The 17,829-nt window shown below is 44.0% G+C and overlaps 1 protein-coding gene across 1 annotated transcript in view; it reads left to right on the top strand.

Moving 5' to 3' along the window:
- The window catches only part of CCDC171 (coiled-coil domain containing 171), a 201,129-nt gene that overhangs the window by 74,646 nt on the left and 108,654 nt on the right, over positions 1-17,829 (top strand). The window contains exons 16-18 of the mRNA XM_064176335.1: positions 1,170-1,358; positions 14,477-14,963; positions 15,699-15,815. Of these exons, the coding sequence (XP_064032405.1) occupies positions 1,170-1,358; positions 14,477-14,963; positions 15,699-15,815 (793 nt within the window). The remainder of the gene's footprint in view (positions 1-1,169; positions 1,359-14,476; positions 14,964-15,698; positions 15,816-17,829) is intronic.

Consider the following 17,829-nt stretch of genomic DNA (forward strand, 5'->3'; position numbering starts at 1 on the left):
TCCAGAGTATGCCTTATAATCAAGGTGCAAGGTTTGGCAAGAGGGATTAGAAAGCAGTAGGATTAGTTGCAGAAGAAGCAGCCCAGGGAGAAAGCATAGACACCACCTGTGACAGAGACCCACTGTCTTATCTGTATTTATGTTCTTGTTTTTATACATCTCAGCAAGCCTATGAGTGAAGTAGACATCACCATTGTTTGCTTCTCACAGCCTACAATCTAATTTTTCTCACTAAAATATTCCAATTTGCACTAACACACCTGTGACTGAACATTGTTGGCAGGGTTTAGGAGGCTATTGTGTTATAATTTCTTGGTTTTGAAATTTGTATTGCTATTGAGATTGATTTTGAAGTCTCTAGGGCTCTTTCATGTATTTAAGAGCTTTTCAGGTATTTGGGGCAAGGTTGTTACTTGTGTTACACCTACTTTTGGACTTGATGATCTGTGAGATCTCTTCCAACCCTGATGATACTGTGATACTTTGAGAACAAAATTTTTCTCCTACAGTCTCATGTGCTTTGATTAAAAAGCATCACAAAGTGTTGGCATGCGTATTTAGAAGTCATTGTCATCTTGATTCATTCCTCTGTTTAGTTTGCCTGGGAGCTGCAAAGTTAAACTGTAGTGTGAATTCCTTCATACTTGTTTGAAAACATATCATAAACTAATGAACTACTTGTGATAAAAACACTCTGGTTGCTAAAACTTCCTGGAGTTGTTTTAGAATGTAATAATGTACAAAATGTCTTGGCTACCCAATAAAACAAACAATCAAACAAAGAATCAGGGCTGTTTTTTCATTATTACTGCATTCCTTGCAAGCTGCTGAAGAACTGGTGTACTCAGATTACTAATTTAGCAGCACAGGGTTTTGATTAAATGTGAGAAGTGTCCAGTTCCAGTTCCCAGCAAAGAAGGCAGCAGATACCTGCAGAGTGGTATATGGGTGGCAAAACTGAAACCAAAGAAAATTTGTTATTCCAAAATACGTCAGTTCTGTTGCAAAGCTAATCTGTGGTGAAGGGCTTCTGCTTTGTTTTAGTAAACATGTTGAAGAAGTTGAAGTTTATATATTATGCAGGAATAGTCTATGCTTAAATTAATATATACAATTCAGATGCTGTTTTGAGAGGTAAAACAAGTTCTCTTAAAATACTTGTCACACAGATATGTCACCTGGAATATCTTTGTAAAAACAAGTCTGATACTATGAAGGAACTGCAGCAGAGCCAGGAAGATGCTTTCAGCAAAATGGCTGAACAGATGAAAGAACAGGAAAACTGTTGGCAGAAACAAAAAAAGTATCTGGAACAGCAGTACTTGGATCTTCTTGAGGAAGTTCATGCAAGGGCACAGGTATGGTGCTGCAAACTTCTGATTTCATTTTCTGGTAAATATTTAATGGAGTATTTCAGTAGTTTAAGATCCTAACCAGTTTAAGGTTGTCTGGCAATTTTAGTATATCCTTAAAATAAAACCCCTCAACACTATACTAGTATTGTCATAAACTACTTTCTTTAAACATTCCAGGAATTGATTGTTCAATTTGGTCTAGTAGTTGCTAGATTTTTTTTGGGGGGAGGGAATATTAAAGCTGTAAGATGGAAGTTGCTTATTTTAGGAATTATATAGGACAGCAGTTACTTTTTCAGTGTCATGCTTTGCAAAGGCTCTGTAGAGTAGCAGTAATGTGATATCATCTGGGCATAAATTTAGGCACCTATATTTTAACCCTAACAACCAATTAGCAGTTAGTGGTAGACTTTGGACAGTATTAAAGGACTTCATTATAGAGACACTACAATGAACAGTGTGATTCAGTAGTGTAAAACTGTGATGACCAGTTGCAATCTAAAATAGTAATTATTTTACAATGACAATGCACTATTGTTACTGTTGCTCACTTTCCGTGTATGTTTCAGGTAAAGTGTTGTGGAATAGAGGAAATGAAGTAGGCCTTTCTTGTGACTGTCATCTGAAATTAATCAGAAAGAATGCTGTATTTGACTTAGATTTTGGGTTTAGAGATCTTTGCCCTCTGAAAAATGTATTTATGAAGTATTCTTTAGACATTACATTAAGTTCCCTTAACATCTTGTAGTTTAATCATACAAAATCATTGCCAATAAAAGGAGTGATGAAATCACTGAATCAGAATGGCTTAGGTTGGAAGGGGTCTTAGAGATCATCTACTCCAGCCTCCCTGCCATGGATAGGGATGCCTCTCAGCTAGGCTTGACTGCTCAGGGCCTTGAACATCATCAGGGAGGAAGCGTCTGCAACATCCCTGAGCAGCCTGTTCCAGAGTCCCACCACCCTCATACTGAAGAACTTGTTCCTAAGATCCAGTCTAAATCTACTGTCCCCCAGCTTAAAACCATTCTCCCCTCTTCTACTGCTAGACACCTTTGTGAATAGTTTCCCTCTGGCCTTTCTGTAGGATTCCTTCAGATGCTGTTAAGCAGCTCTAAGGTCCTCCTGAAGTCCTCTATAGGTTGAACTACCCCAGCACCCTCAGCCTGTCCTCATAGCAGAGGTATTCCAGCCCTTGAGGCATCCCTGTGCCCTCCTCTGGACTCACTCCAGCAGCCCTGTGTCCTTCTTACAATAGGGACATCAGAACTGGATGCAGTATTCATGGTGAGATCTCACAAGGGCAGAGTAAATGTGAAGAATCGCCTCCCTTGACCTGCTGGCCACACTTCTCTTGATGCAGCCTAAGATATGATTTGTCTTCTGGGCTCCATGAGTGCACTGCTGGCTGATGTTGATCCTTCATTCATCAATACACCCAAGTCTCTTTCTTGAGCACCAGCCTCCACCCACTCTGCACCCTGCCTGTATTTGTACCTGGGACTGATCTGACTCAGAGGCAGGACCTTGCACTTTGACTTGTTGAACCTCCTGCAGTTGTCACTGGCCTACTTTGCAACACGGTGAGGATCTTTATGGATTGCACCACTTCTCTTAAGTGAGTCCACCACACCACACAGCCTGGTGTCATTGGCAAACTTGCTGAAGGTGCTCTTGATACCACTGTCCATGTTGCCACAAAGATGTTAAACAGCACTGGACCCAGTACAGATCCTTGAGGAAGTCCACTTGTCACTGGTGTCCACCTGGACTTTGAGCCGTGGATCACAAATCTTTGAATCTGTACATCTAGCCAGGTCCTTATCCATGGGCTGATCTGTCCATCAAGCCATAGGATGGCTTAGGTTGGAAGAGACCGCAAAGATCATCTAGTTCCAACCCCCCGTCATAGGCAGGGACTCCTTCCACTTAAACAGGTTGCTCAAGACCTCATCCAACCTGATCTTGGAACACCTCCAGGGAGAGAGCATCCACAGCCTCCCTGGGCAACCTATTCCAGTGTTTCATCACCCTTACTGTAAAGAAAGTCTTCCTAACATCTAGTTTAAATCTCCCTTCTGCCAGTTTAAACCCATTACTCATCCTGTCATTACAAGACCTTGTAAATAGGCCCTCCACAGCCTTCTTGTAGATCCTTTTCAGATACTGGAAGGCCTCCTCAAAGCCTTTGCCTCTGGACTCACTCCAACAGTTCAATGTGCTTCTTGTGTTGGGGGCTCCAGAACGGTACACAGTACTCCAGATGGAGTCTGATGGGAGCAGAGTAAAGGAGCCCTGCTGGCCACACTTCTCTTGATGCAGCCCAGGACACAGTTGCTGTCTGAGCTGCATGTGCACATTGCCAGCTTATGTTTAGATTTTCATCAACCCAGACCCCCAGGTCCTTTTCCTCAGAGCTGCTCTCCAGCCATTTGCCATCCATCCTGTATTTGTGCTTGGGATTGCTCTGACCCAGGTGCAGGACCTTAGACTTGGCCTTTTTGAATTTCATGAGGTTGGCCTCATGAGCCGCCCACCTCTCCAGCCTGTCCAGATCCCTCTGGCTGGCAGCCCTGCCCTCTGGCAAGTTGACTGTGCCACACAGCTTGGTGTCATCTGCAAACCTGATGAAGGTGTACTCGATTCCTCTGTCCATATTGCTGACAAAGATGTTCAACAGCACTGGCCCCAGCACTGACCCCTGAGGGAAGCCACTTGTGACTGGTCTCCAGGTGGACGTTGTGCTGTTGATCACCACTCTCTGTGTGTGACCATCCAGCCAATTCCTTATCCGGCAGTGCTCCACCCATTGAGTCCATGCCTCTCCACCTTTCAGACAAGAATGTCATGCAGGACAGTGTCAAATCATAGAACAGAATCATAGAATCAGTCAGGGTTGAAAGGGACCACAAGGATCATATAGTTCCAACCCCACTGCCATGGGCAGGGACACCCTACCCTAGATCAGGCTGGCCTTAAACACCTCCAAGGACGGGGCCTCAACCACCTCCCTTGGCAACCCATTCCAGGCTCTCATCACTCTCATGCTGAAGAACTTCCTCCTCATGTCCAGCCTGAACCTTCTCATCCAGCTTCACTTCATTCCCCCTAGTCCTGTCACTCCCTGATATCCTGAAAAGTCCCTCCCCAGCATTTTTTGTAGGCCTCCCCCAGATACTGGAGTGCCACAAGAAGATCACCTCAGAGCCTTCTCTTCTCCAGACTGAACAGCCCCAATTCTTTTAGTCTGTTGTCATAGGAGAGATGCTCCAGCCCTCTGATCATCCCAGTGGCCCTTCTCTGGACACACTCCAGCATGTCCACATCCTTCTTGTAGTGGGGGCTCCAGAACTGGATGCAATACTGCAGGTGGTGTCTCACCAGAGAGGAGTAGAAGGGGAGAATCACCTCCCTTGACCTGCTGGCTGCAGTTCTGATCCAGCCCAGGATCTGATTGGTTTTCTGGGCTGCAAGTGCACACTGCTGGCTCAAGATGAGCTTCTTGTCCACCAGCACCCTCAAGTCCCTCTCCTCAGGGCTGCTTTCCAGCCAGTCACTGCGCAGCCTGGATTTGTGCTTGGGATTGCCCTTCCCTCCAGCATGTCTGCTGCACCACACAGCTTGGTGTCATCAGCAAACTAGCTGAGGTTGCACTCAGTGCCACTGTCCATGTCACCAACAAAGACGTTGAACAAGACTGGTCCCAGGACTGATCCCTGAGGGCCTCCACTTGTCACTGGCCTCCACTTGGACATGGACACATTGACAGCCACTCTTTGGGTGCAGCCATCAAGCCAGTTCTTTATCCATCTAGTGGTCCACCCATCAACCTTTGTTTCACCAGCTTGGAGACCAGGATGTGGTGTGGGACAGTGTCAAAGGCCTTGCTCAGGTCCAAGTAAATGACATCAGTTGCTCATCCCTCACCTATGAATGTTGTGACCTGTTCATAGAAGGCCGCCAGGTTTGTCAGGCAGGATTTGCCCTTGGTGAACAAATCACCTCCTCACTATTCTTCTGTTTCAGTAGTGCCTCCAGGAGGATCTGCTCCATGGTCTTACTGAGCCTTGCATAAGTCCGAGTAGATTACATTAGTTGCTCTTGCTGTATCTATCAGAGCTGTAACTCTGTTGTAGAAGGTCACCAGATTTGTCAGGCACAGTTGGCAGTTTGTGAAGCTATGTTGGCTGTCATCAATAGCTATTATTTTTCACGCACCTTAGCACAGTTACTAGGAAGACCTGCTCCATGATCTTACCTGGAAGCTTAGTTTTAAAAATTACTTTTCCTTCTTAAAATGGAGCTACACAATTTAAATTTGTTCTTCCTGTGCTTTTGTCACAAAAGCAATGTCTGAGTCACCTCTTAGAGAACTTTAGTATATTGTGGAGAATTGGTGCTGTGCAGTGTTGCACCTGTCTTCAGGATTGTCCTGAACATGCTTGCCTTCTCCGCTGAAGTGTGTAGTCAGCAAGCAGAGCATGCACTGCAAACATGATTCTCTTTTCTGGAATTGCTTTTAGGCATGTCTTGTGCAAAAGACTTTATCTGTCAAAGCTTTGTACAGGACTACTGGGTTTCAGAACCACTTTCCCTTAGAAACATCTAGGTGTATTTTCTAATGCAGGTTAGGTAACATTGGAGTACCAACTGCTAGTGCTGTAATCTAGACAGCACAATGTCTGTATACACTTAGATGGTTCAACAAAACCTTATCTCTTTTTTTTTTTTTTTTTTTTTTGTTCCCATGTCCCAGTTCCAGTGTCAGTCTGGGCAGAAGACAGTCTAATTTCTTCTAGATTTCTAATTTGTGGCTGACTTTGAACCTGCAAGCCTTCCTTTTTTTGGAGTCCTTAGGGTCCATGCATGTCTGCTCTCTGATTGCATGATTTTCATGAGACTTGACTGTCTTTTGCCTTTCACATTTTGAGCCAGCTGGGCATTTACCTGCAAGGTCACTGCTCTGTTGATTCAGACCTGCCCACAGATGAATGTTGTAGCCTTATTTCCATAGAAATGAGAAAATGTACCACAAGTTACACAAAGTCTTTGATGAGTGTTCTAGGTATTACTGAATGCCATTCTTTATGTAAAGATACAGGATGCAATATTTAAATGTAATTATTGTAACAGTCTCTATGAATTACGTTTCATAGGATACATACAATCAGTGTAAGTGGAATTTAATTTTATAGCATTTTGTATTTCATTATAGAGCTTGTTTCATTGTGGGTCTCATCATTCTAGAACATCTATTTTAGCAGAGAGGAATAGAAAAGTGTATTTGATGAACAAGTGGCTCAGAGATTGGTGCCTCCAACATAACTTTGGATTCTTTGATCTTGGGGAACTTCATCTTGCCACAGGTCTGCAAGCAACAGGTGGGATACAACTGACACAGAAGGGGAGAAGGACCCTGGCACATAAGCTGGCTGGGCTTATTGAGAGGGCTTTAAACTAGAATGGAAGGGGGAGGGGGTTAAACATGACAGCACCAGAGATAAATCAAAGGGAATTGAGGATGGTAGGCTAGAGCTAGGGGGTAAAAGCAGCAGCCCAGCTGAAGTGCATGTACACTAATGCACGCAGTATGGGTAACAAACAAGAGGAGCTGGAAGCTCTGGTGCTGGAGGAAAACTATGATATTGTCCCCATCACTGAAACGTGGTGGGATGGCTCACATGATTGGAGTGCTGTAATCAATGGCTACAGACTCTTCAGGAGAGACAGGCAAGGGAGAAAAGGTGGGGGAGTGGCTCTGTATGTTAGGGATACTCTGGATGTCATGGAGGTAGAAATCAAGGATGATCAAGTTGAGTCATTATGGGTGAGACTTAAGGTGAAGGCCAACAAGGCTGATATCCTGGTTGGAGTCTGTTACAGACCACCCAACCAGGAAGAAGAGGTTGATTTATTACTCTTTAAGCAACTGGAGGCTGCCTCAAGATCACCTGCCCTTGTTCTGGTGGGCGACTTTAACCTACCAGACATTTGCTGGGACTTAAACACTGCAGAGAAGAAGCAGTCTAGAAGGTTTCTGCAATGTGTGGAAGACAACTTCCTATCCCAGCTGTTATGTGAGCCTACCAGGGGGGCAGCCCTGCTTGACCTGCTGCTCACAAATAGAGGGGGGCTGGTAGGGGATGTGGTGGTTGGAGGCTGCCTGGGGTCCAGTGACCATGAAATTATATAGAGTTTTCAATACATGGAGAAACCAGGAGGGGCATCAACAGAACCTCCACACTGGACTTCCGAAGGGCAGACTTCAGCCTATTTAAGGAACTAACTCAGAAAGTTCTTTGGGAAAAGCCCTTGAAAACAAAGGGGTCCAGGAAGGTTGGAGCTGCTTCAAGAAAGAACTCCTGCAGGCACAGGAGCAGGCAGTGCCACTGAGCCGGAAGATGAGCCGACGAGGGAGGCAGCCAGGCTGGATGGGCAGGGAGCTGCTGAAGGAATTGAAGATTAAAAAGAGAGTGTATCACCTTTGGAAAAGAGGGGAGGTGTCCCAGGAGAAGTTCAAGGAGGTTGCTAGGTCTTGTAGAGGAAAAATTAGAGAGGCAAAAGCCCACTTGGAGCTCAGGCTGGCCACGGCTGCCAAGGAAAATAAAAAGTGTTTCTTTAAATATATGAATGGCAAGAGAAGGGCCAAGGACAACCTCCAGTCCTTGTTAGATAGAGAGGGGAACATAGTGACAAAGGATGAGGAAAAGGCAGAGGTGCTTAACACCTTCTTTGCCTCAACCTTCACTAGTTGGACAGGTTGTCTCCAGGACAGCTGCACTCCTTGAAGTGGTGGATGGAGTCAGGGACCAGTACAGTCCCACTCTAATCCATGAGGAAGCAGTAAGGGACCTGCTGCGTCATTTGGATCCTCACAAGTCCATGGAATTGGATGGGATCCACCCTAGGGTGCTGAGAGAGCTGGCAGCTCAGCTGGCCAAGCCACTCTCCATCATTTATCAGCAGTCCTGGCTCACTGGAGAGGTCCCTGAAGACTGGAAGCTGGCCAATGTGATACCCATTCACAAGAAGGGTCGTAAGGAGGAGCCAGAAAACTAAAGACCTGTGGGCCTGACCTCAGTGCCAGGCAAGGTCATGGAACAGGTCATCTTGGGTGCCATCACAAAGCACCTACAGGATGGCCAAGGGATCAGGCCCAGCCGGCATGGGTTTAGGAAGGGCAGGTCCTGTCTCACCAACCTGATCTCCTTTTATGATCAGATTACCTACCTGGTGAATGTGGGGCAGGCTGTGGATGTAGTCTACTTGGACTGCAGCAAAGCCTTTGACACTGTCTGCCACAAGAAGCTCCTAGCCAAGCTGGCAGCTCATGGCTTGGACAGATTCACTCTGTGCTGGATCAAGAACTGGCTGAACGGCAGAGCTCAGAGAGTGGTGGTGAATGGTGCCACATCCAGTTGGCAGGCAGTCACTAGTGGTGTTCCCCAAGGATCAGTGCTGGGCCCAGTCCTGTTCAATATCTTTATTGATGACCTGGACGAGGGCATTGAGTCCAGCATCAGTAAGTTTGCAGATGACACCAAGCTAGGAGCAGGTGTTGATCTGTTGGAAGGTAGGAGAGCCCTGCAGAGGGACCTGGACAGGCTGGATGGGTGGGCAGAGGCCAATGGGATGAGATTTAACAAGGCCAAGTGCAGGGTTCTGCACTTTGGCCACAATAACCCCAAGCAGTGCTATAGGCTGGGGACAGAGTGGCTGGAGAGCAGCCAGGAGGAAAGGGACCTGGGGGTACTGATAGATAGTAGGCTGAAGATGAGGCAGCAGTGTGCCCAGGTGGCCAAGAGAGCCAATGGCATCCTGGCCTGCATCAGGAACAGTGTGGCCAGTAGGACAAGGGAGGTTATTCTTCCCCTGTACTCAGCACTGGTCAGGCCACACCTTGAGTACTGTGTCCAGTTCTGGGCCCCTCAATTCAAGAAAGATGTTGAGGTGCTGGAACATGTCCAGAGAAGGGCAACAAAGCTGGTGAGGGGCCTGGAGCACAAATCCTATGAGGAGAGGTTGAGGGAGCTGGGCCTGTTTAGCCTGGAGAAGAGGAGGCTCAGGGGTGATCTTATTACTGTCTACAACTACCTGAAGGGGCATTGTAGCCAGGTGGGGGGTGGCCTCTTCTCCCAGGTAACCAGCAATAGAACAAGGGGACACAGTCTCAAGTTGTGCCAGGGTAGGTATAGGCTGGATATTAGGAAGAAGTTCTTGACAGAGAGAGTGATTGGCATTGGAATGGGCTGCCCAGGGAGGTGGTGGAGGCACCGTCCCTGGGGGTGTTCAAGAAAAGACTGGATGAGGCACTCAGTGCCATGGTCTAGTTGATTGGCTGGGGCTGGGTGATAGGTTGGACTGGATGATCTTGGAGGTCTCTTCCAACCTGGTTAAAAATAAGAAATAAGATTGAGTCCAGCATCAGTAAGTTTGCAGATGACACCAAGTTAGGAGCATGTATCTGTCTGTTGGAGGGTAGGAGGGCTCTGCAGAGAGACCTTGACAGACTGGACAAATGGGCACAATCCACTGCCATGAGTTTTAACAAGTCCATGTGCCAGGTTCTGCACTTCGGCCACAACAACCCTGTGCAGTGCTACTGTCTGGGGACAGAATGGCTGGAAAGCAGCCAGGCAGAGAGAGACCTGGGGGTACTGGCTGACTGAACATGAGCCAACAGTGTGCCCAGGTGGCCAGGAAGACCAAAGGCATCCTGGCCTGTATCAGGAATAGTGTGGCCGTCAGGACCAGGGGAAGTCCTTCTGCCCCTGTACTCAGCACTAGCCAGAGCACACCTTGAGTCCTGTGTCCAGTTCTGGGCTCCCCAATTTAAGAAAGATGTTGAGTTGCTTGAACATGTCCAGAGAAGGATAACCAGGCTTGTGAGGGGGCTGGAGCTTGAGCCCCATGAAGAGAGAGAGACTGAGGAAAGTGGAGTTGTTTAGCCTGGAGAAGAGGAAGCTCAGGGGAGACCTTTTTGCTCTCTACAACTACCTGAAAGGAGGTTGTAGCCAGGTGAGGATTGATCTTTTCTCTCAGGCAACAAATGACAGAATGAGGGGACACAGCCTTAAGCTACACCAGGGCAGGTTTCGGATGGACATTAGGAAGAAGTACTTCACAGAAAGAGTGACTGGCATTGCAGTGGGCTGCCCAGGGAGGTGGTGGAGTCACTGTCCCTGGAGGTTTTTAAAAAGAGACTGCATGTGGCTCTTGGTGTCATCATTTAGTTGATTAGGTGATGTTGGATGGTAGGTTGGACTTGATAATCTCAAAGGGCTTTTCCAACCTAATGGATTCTGTGATTCTGTGGCTGGGGTTGAGGAGAAGGCTGAGGTACTTAATGTCTTCTTTGCCTCAGTCTTTAATAGTCAGACCAGTTATCCTCAGGATATTCACAGAATCATAGAACATTAGAGGTTGGAAGGGAATTCCAGAGATTGAATGCACCCCCCCCCGGCCAAAGCAGGATTGCCAAGGACAGTTCACACAGGAATTCATCGAGGTGGGTTTTGAAAGTCTCCAGAGAAGGAGACTCCACAACCTCTCTAGGCAGCCTGTTCCAGTGCTCCATCACTCTCATTGTGAAGAAGTTTCTCCTCATGTTGAGGTCAAACCTTGTCTTATTACTATGCACCACCAAAAAGAGATTGACCCCAACCACTTGACACCCAACTGTCAGATATCTATAGACATTGATGAGATCTCTCAGTCTTCTCTCAAGACTGAACTGCCCCAGATCTCTCAGTCTCTCTCCATAGGGGAAATGCACAAGTCCTCTAATCATTCCTGTGGCTCTCTGATGGACTGTCTTCAGCAGGTCCCTGTCTCTCTTGAACTTAGGAGCCCAAAACTGGACACAGTACACCAGATGTGGTCTCACAAGGACAGAGAAGCAAGGGAGAAGACCCTCCCTAGACCTGCTGGACACACTTTTCTTGATGCACCCCAGGATGCTAATTGGCTCTCTTGGCCACAAAGGCACATTGCTGGCACATGCAGAATTTGCCATCCACCAGGACTCCAAGGTCTTTCTGCACAAAACTGCTTTCAAGTAGGGCAGCTCCTAACCTGTACTGGTGCCTGTTGTTATTCCTCCCCAGATGGAGGACCCTGCACTTGTCCTTATTGAACTTCATGAGGTTTGCCTTCACCCAGCTCTGCAGTCTGTCCAGATCTTGTTGGATGGCAGCACAGCCTGACAGGGTGTCAGCCACCCCCTCAGTTTTGTATCATCAGTGAACCCTCTGAGGCTACACTCAGTGCCCTCATCCAAGTCATTAATAAAGATACTGAATAAAACTGGACCCAGTACTGATCCCTGGGGAACACCACTGGCCACAGGCCTCCAAGCTGACTCTGTGCCACTGGTCACAAGTCTCTGAGCTCTGTTGTCATCCCAGTTTCCAATCCGTCTTGCAGACCAATTGTCTGTGCTACATTTCCCAAGCTTTTCTATGAAAATGTTATGGGAGACAGTATCAAAAGCCTTGCTGAAGTCAAGGTATATTCAGCCCTGTGAGCTGGAAGATAGGGAGGGAGAGCATAATCCAGGAGGAAGCGGTTAGTGACCTGCTATGCCATCTGGACACTCACAAGACTATGGGGCCAGATGGAATCCACCTGTGAGTGCTGAGGGAGCTGGCAAAAGATCTTGCCAAGCCACTCTCCATCATCTATCAGCAGTCCTGGTTAACATGGAAGGTCCCAGATGACTGGAGGCTTGCCAATATGATGCCCATCTACAAGAAAGTGCTGGAAGGAGGATCTTGGTAACTGCAGGCCTGTCAGCCTGACCTCAGTAATGAGAAGGATCATGGAATGATTAATCCTGAGTGCACTCGCATGACACATGCAAGACAACCAGGAGATCAGGCCTAGTCAGCACAAGTTCATGGAAGGCAGGTCCTGCTTGACAAACCTTTACTCTGAGTGTGACCAGGTGACCTGCCAGGTGGATGAGGGAAGGGCTGTGGACATTGTCTATGTGGACTTTTAGTAAAGCCTTTGACACCATACCCCACAGCATTCTGCTGGAGAAGCTGGCAGCTCATGGCTTAGACAGGTGTACTCTTCTCTGGGTTAAAACTGCCAGGATTGCTGAGTCCAGAGAATAATCATGAATGGAATTAAATCCAGTTGGCAGCCAGTCACATATGATGTTCCATTCCTGTGGGTATTCAAAATCCATGTAGACTTTGGGGCATGATTTGGTGGCCATGGCAGTGTTGGGTTGGTGGTTGGGCTTGATGATTTTAGAGTTTTTTCCCCAATCGTAATGATTCTCCGATTCTGTGAAAACCAGTTATTAACTAGTGAAAACAAGGTGTATTTTCTCACAAAACCTTTACATTTCTGTGGTCAGAGAGTCTTGCACACTTTTCCATACCACCATATATACATAACCATAAAAAGACTTAAGATTTTTTTAACAATAAGGTTTAATGTCAGAGGAGTAAATATTAGTACTGCTAGCTGGCAGCCCTCTAGGGATTGTGCTTTGTTCTAGTATCGATCTTTCACCTGTGATGGTCAGAAACCAGGAACTGTTTTCTAAATTCAGCTTACCTTTTCAGTTCCACACAGTTATGCTATCAGTTTTTTTTTTTCCCTATAATAGTACAGCACTGTAAATAAGCAGCAGCACTGAAAGTATTGGACATGTTCATACTTAATTTTAGAGTGGTAAAGTGAAATACGAGGCCTGCAAATAGCATTTTGTAATGAAATATTTTACTTTCTGTACTTTTATATCACTAAAACTATTTTAGTAACACTACCAATTCTTCCTTCCCCTGAAATATTTACATGGTCAAAGACACTCCAGACTAAGTAGGGTACATCTCTCCATAAGCCTGAAATCTCTATACTTTAGGGATACCTGCGTGTTTCTTCATCCAGTGTTGTGCTTGCAGGATGGAGCATGACCTGCACCAAACAGAGCTATAGTAATGTGGCTGTCTGACACCATTTCATTTATCTTTTGGCTACTGTGAACAGGAACAGGTCTATGCCATTTTTAACAAAATTGCTGATAGCTCCAAGAGAGGTCAGTGATGCTTAGAGTAACCCTCTCTTTGTCATATGGCCTTGTCATTCCGTTTGTTTGCCTTTTTCTGCCCATGTATTGTGAAGGGAGCATAAGCATTTAACTTGAGCTTGTGGAGTCTTTCTGAACAGCACCTAAGATTTATTATCTCCTTATACCACTGGATCCTGTTTAAATGTAGCTTCAAGTGATTGTTCCAATCACAGAAAACTCATGAATCAGGAGGCCAGTCTAAGTCTCAGAGGTCCCAGATCCTTGTGCAAGAACTGCATGTTATCAAAAGCAACCAGTCTGCATGGCCCAGCTTTAGTCCTGGTATTCTCTGTTTTTGTTAATGCCTTTCTTATGCTACACTGGTTTATGATTTTAAATCTCCTACTTTCCCTATTTTAGGGTGTATAGAGAAAAAGAAAAAAAAAAGGTTCTGCAAGGTTAAAAAATTCTGTAAAGACACTAGTCAAAGTAAAAACACCTTACAGTGTTCTTTTGAAAACACAATTTTGTATGAGGCCTAATTAATCTGTGAATGTATAAGTAGGGGGTTGATTACAAAATAATTAAGAGATCAGCTTCATTTCCCCTTTCCCACATGCTGCCAATCTGTCTAGGCTAATTTTCCAGGATCTTCCTTCTATTTTCCTCTTTCTTAAAGCAACTTTCCTTCCCACTTTAAAAAGCAATGTTCTTTCTGCAATTGGTGCCTGTCATTGCATATCGTTAAGCCAGCTCATAAAACTATATTGTAGACAGCCAGGTACTGTTGGAACTTCTGTGAGCTGTTACACTGCTAGTGGATCATCAACAGAAATATGGAGCCACTTTGTAGTTGAAGATTGTGCAAATTTTCCTTGTACTATTGATTTGCTTTCTTATATCTGGGTCTGTAACTTCCTAAGGAGAAATACTCTGATAGTCTTTACTATGATTTTTTCCCCCTTTCAACATGTTATTTGAATCTGTAATAAATATTAATTTCTTTTAACTTTTGTCTAGGTCAAAACAATTTTGTTATTTGAAAAAATATCTTCTGGCTAATACTTTTTTAATTTTTTTTTATCCCTTATCTCAGGAGTATCAAGAAATGGCAGAGAAGAACAAGGAAAAAAATTATGTCCTTGAAAAAAGACGAGAAAAATTGGCCCTTGAATTTTTTTCTGTGAAAAATACATTAACAGAGGTTCAGAAAGAGCATTCATCTCTCTTGGCAGCCTGTGCTCTATTGGCAGGTGCCTTATATCCTCTCTATGGCCGATCGTGTGCTGTGTCTTCTCAAAGACATCTTCTGCAGGATCAGGTCAACGTTTATGAATTAGCAAATGAAGAGATTAGGACCCTAGTTCATGCTCTCTCTGATGTAGAGGAAGACAATCAAAATGAAGCACAACTGAAGAAAAGAAAGTTGAAAGGCCAAATTCATGTGTTCCGAAGAGCTGTGATTGCAGTTTTGGCAGCTAACAGGCTTAAAAAGTTTGCCAAGTCTTCTAGTTCCCTCTTCTCCTGGGTGGATGACCTCAAAGGTGGCACTAGAATTCTAGTTTGCATAGGAGAATCCAAAGGCAAGTGCAATCTGTCAAGCAGGCTAATTGTTTTCTTCATTGATAAGTGTTTTGTCAGATTACATGGTTAGTGAGTAACAAATGTAATGATGTTATTATTAGACTGTAAAGACAAATGTAGTGACATTTTGACAAATGTAGTTTCTGGATTTCTTGGCAAATGTAAATTCCTGTAAAAGAAAATGCTTGAGTGTGTTAAGTAGTGAAAGAAAAAATTGTGAGTACAGACATAAACTCATACTGCTTGGTATTTTTGGCATTTGCATTACGTATTTTAGAACTAGGTGCTACTGCATCTTCTTTGTGTTAAATATCTTCTTAAATGATTTGCCATCAACGTATTATTTGGGAATATATTTCCTTTGTTAATGTCTTTTAACATTTATTTCCTACTGAAAATGCAACAAATTTCTTTCTGATTCAAGTAAAACATTAGTATAGGATTTATAATTTTTCTTTAGAGATTGTGTATTCTTCCTGTCCTTTTCTGTTACCAGACCTGCTCAGGATTCCCTCTGTAAGGATAAGTGGTATAAACAATGTTTCCCAAATTGTAAGATCCATCTACTTCTCTGTTGAGGTAGTTCTGTAAGCATGCTTAACACAGTCTAGATTGCCTTGAAAGAAGAATTAGTTTGTGAATTAGTTTTGGTCAATTTCTGAAAGGGATGGAGGTAGTAGTGTGCTTTGTCTAAGTTATTCAATTTTATTGCTAGCTACAATTCTGTTTTACAGGTCGCAGAGAGGAACAAATTCGCTGTGTTGAAGCATTCAGATGGTTTACTAGTTCTAACCTCCTTGCTGCAATAATCAGTTCTGTCACTGAATTACAGGATGTTGTTAACAAAACAGGTAATACAGAAAATATGTTTCTGTAGCACAAGATAAAGATAAAAAATAAGGGTAGTTACATCATTTTCATTTTTAGGATTTTATCAATTTTTATCACAGTGAGGACTGATCTCCCTTAGTTCCTCTTTATTGCTGTCATCCTGAGTGCTTTGATACCTGGTAGCTCCAAAGTCCCAACAATTCAGGGATAGGAAATGGAAGGATAATTTCTATGAGTAATGGGAAATAGTAGGACAGGAAGAAGGCAGTATGTTTTTTGAGAAGCTTGAATAGTAAACTGGTATCAGAAATCAGCTGTTGAATTAAAAGTGTTTGGATTCAGTTTCAGGTGCTTACTTTTCTCATCAGTTTATTTTCAGTAGCTTTCTGAGCTGTGCTTCAAAATATTTACAGTTTGTAATGGAACAGTTCCTGACTGTAGAGTGTTGATTAAGAACAGTGAATTGGAAAAGAATCAAGAGAAATTTTACAGCATCATCTATGTGCTGATGTGACTAGTTAGAATATCCTAAACCTCAGGTAATTTTCGAGCATTGAAGTACAGGAGAACTCTGGTAGACTCTGTTTACTTGATAGTTCTGCATTCAACACAGTTTTGATTTTGAGAGTTGAAACAATCATGCCAAGAATGTTGTGGCCGCAGTCATTTTGGTGACTCCTTCATAGTTTATTATATGTCATTTAATGTCTACAAGTATCTGAGAGGTGGGTGTCAAGTGGATGGGACCAGTGTCTTTTCAGTGATCCACAGCAATAAGAAAAGAAGCAACAGCTACAAACTGGAACACAGAAGATTTCACCTCAACGTGAGGAGAACCACTTCTTCACAAAGAGTTTGACAGCGCAGTGGAACAGGCTGCCCAGAGAGGTTGTGGAGTCTCCTTCTCTGGAGACTTTCAAAACCTGCCTGAAAGCATTCCTGTGTGAACTACCCTAGGTGATTCTGCCTTGGCAGGGGAGTTGGACATCATCTCTAGAGGTCCCTTCCAACCTCTAAGATTCTGTGATTTTCAAGACCTAACTGCTTCTGTATTACTTAAATTCTGTTGCTCTTGATATCAAATGTTGCCCAATAACCTTTGGCTCAAAAAAATAGTAATTTCCAGAAATTTCCAGAACAAGTACAAAGGAAAATATTTGAAACGTAATAGGCAATAAACTTTGCTGTAATTGCTTACTTATTTTTAATAAACTGGAGGTTCTAGAAGTAGGGGTACCCTAATTTCAGAGGATGTTTTAGTAGTGCAGGGTGAAGACAGATAAGATTTTTAGCTTTAAAGACGGATAGAAGCAGTGCTGTATTGCACATGAAGGAAAGACAGATATATTACTAAATAGGGTTATTAAGGGCATGTACTCAAAAATATGGTGCTCCAGTTAAGCACTGGAATCATTATAATGGTATTTTGAAACCAAGCAGAGAATGACTCTGAAAAAAAAAGAATATTTGACTTACGTGTTTTTTCTTGTTTCTTTACCACAGATAAATTTAATCTCCAATATGTAAATCACAGGATCATAAATCATGTCAGAGTTGGAAGGGACCTCAAGGCTCATCTAGCGCCAACCCCCCTGCCAGGGACACTAGATCAGATTGTCCAGAGCTACATCCAGTGTGGCCATAAAAATTTCCAGAGATAAGACTTCCACCACCTCTCTGGGAAGCCTGTTCCAGTGTTTCACCACCCTTATGGTGAAGAACTTCTTTCTAATATCAAATCTAAATCTACCCTCCTCTAGCTTGTGGCTACTCCCTTTAGTCCTGTCACTGTCCCTCACCCTGAAAAGTCCCTCACCAACTTCACTGTAGACCCCCTCCAGATTTTGAGAGGCCACAATAAGGTCTTCTTGGATAAATTATTTGTGACAAGAATAGTAATTTAGGAGTATCAATAATCATGTTTTGACTTCTTTGAATCTTTGGCTTTATCCTTGTATAAAAAGAAATTCTTTAACTTAAAAAAGACATGATTATTCCTTACTGTTTCTAGTCTTAAGTAAATATTTTAATTCA

The sequence above is a fragment of the Pogoniulus pusillus genome, chromosome Z, assembly GCF_015220805.1.
Source record: "Pogoniulus pusillus isolate bPogPus1 chromosome Z, bPogPus1.pri, whole genome shotgun sequence".
Lineage (NCBI taxonomy): Eukaryota > Metazoa > Chordata > Aves > Piciformes > Lybiidae > Pogoniulus > Pogoniulus pusillus.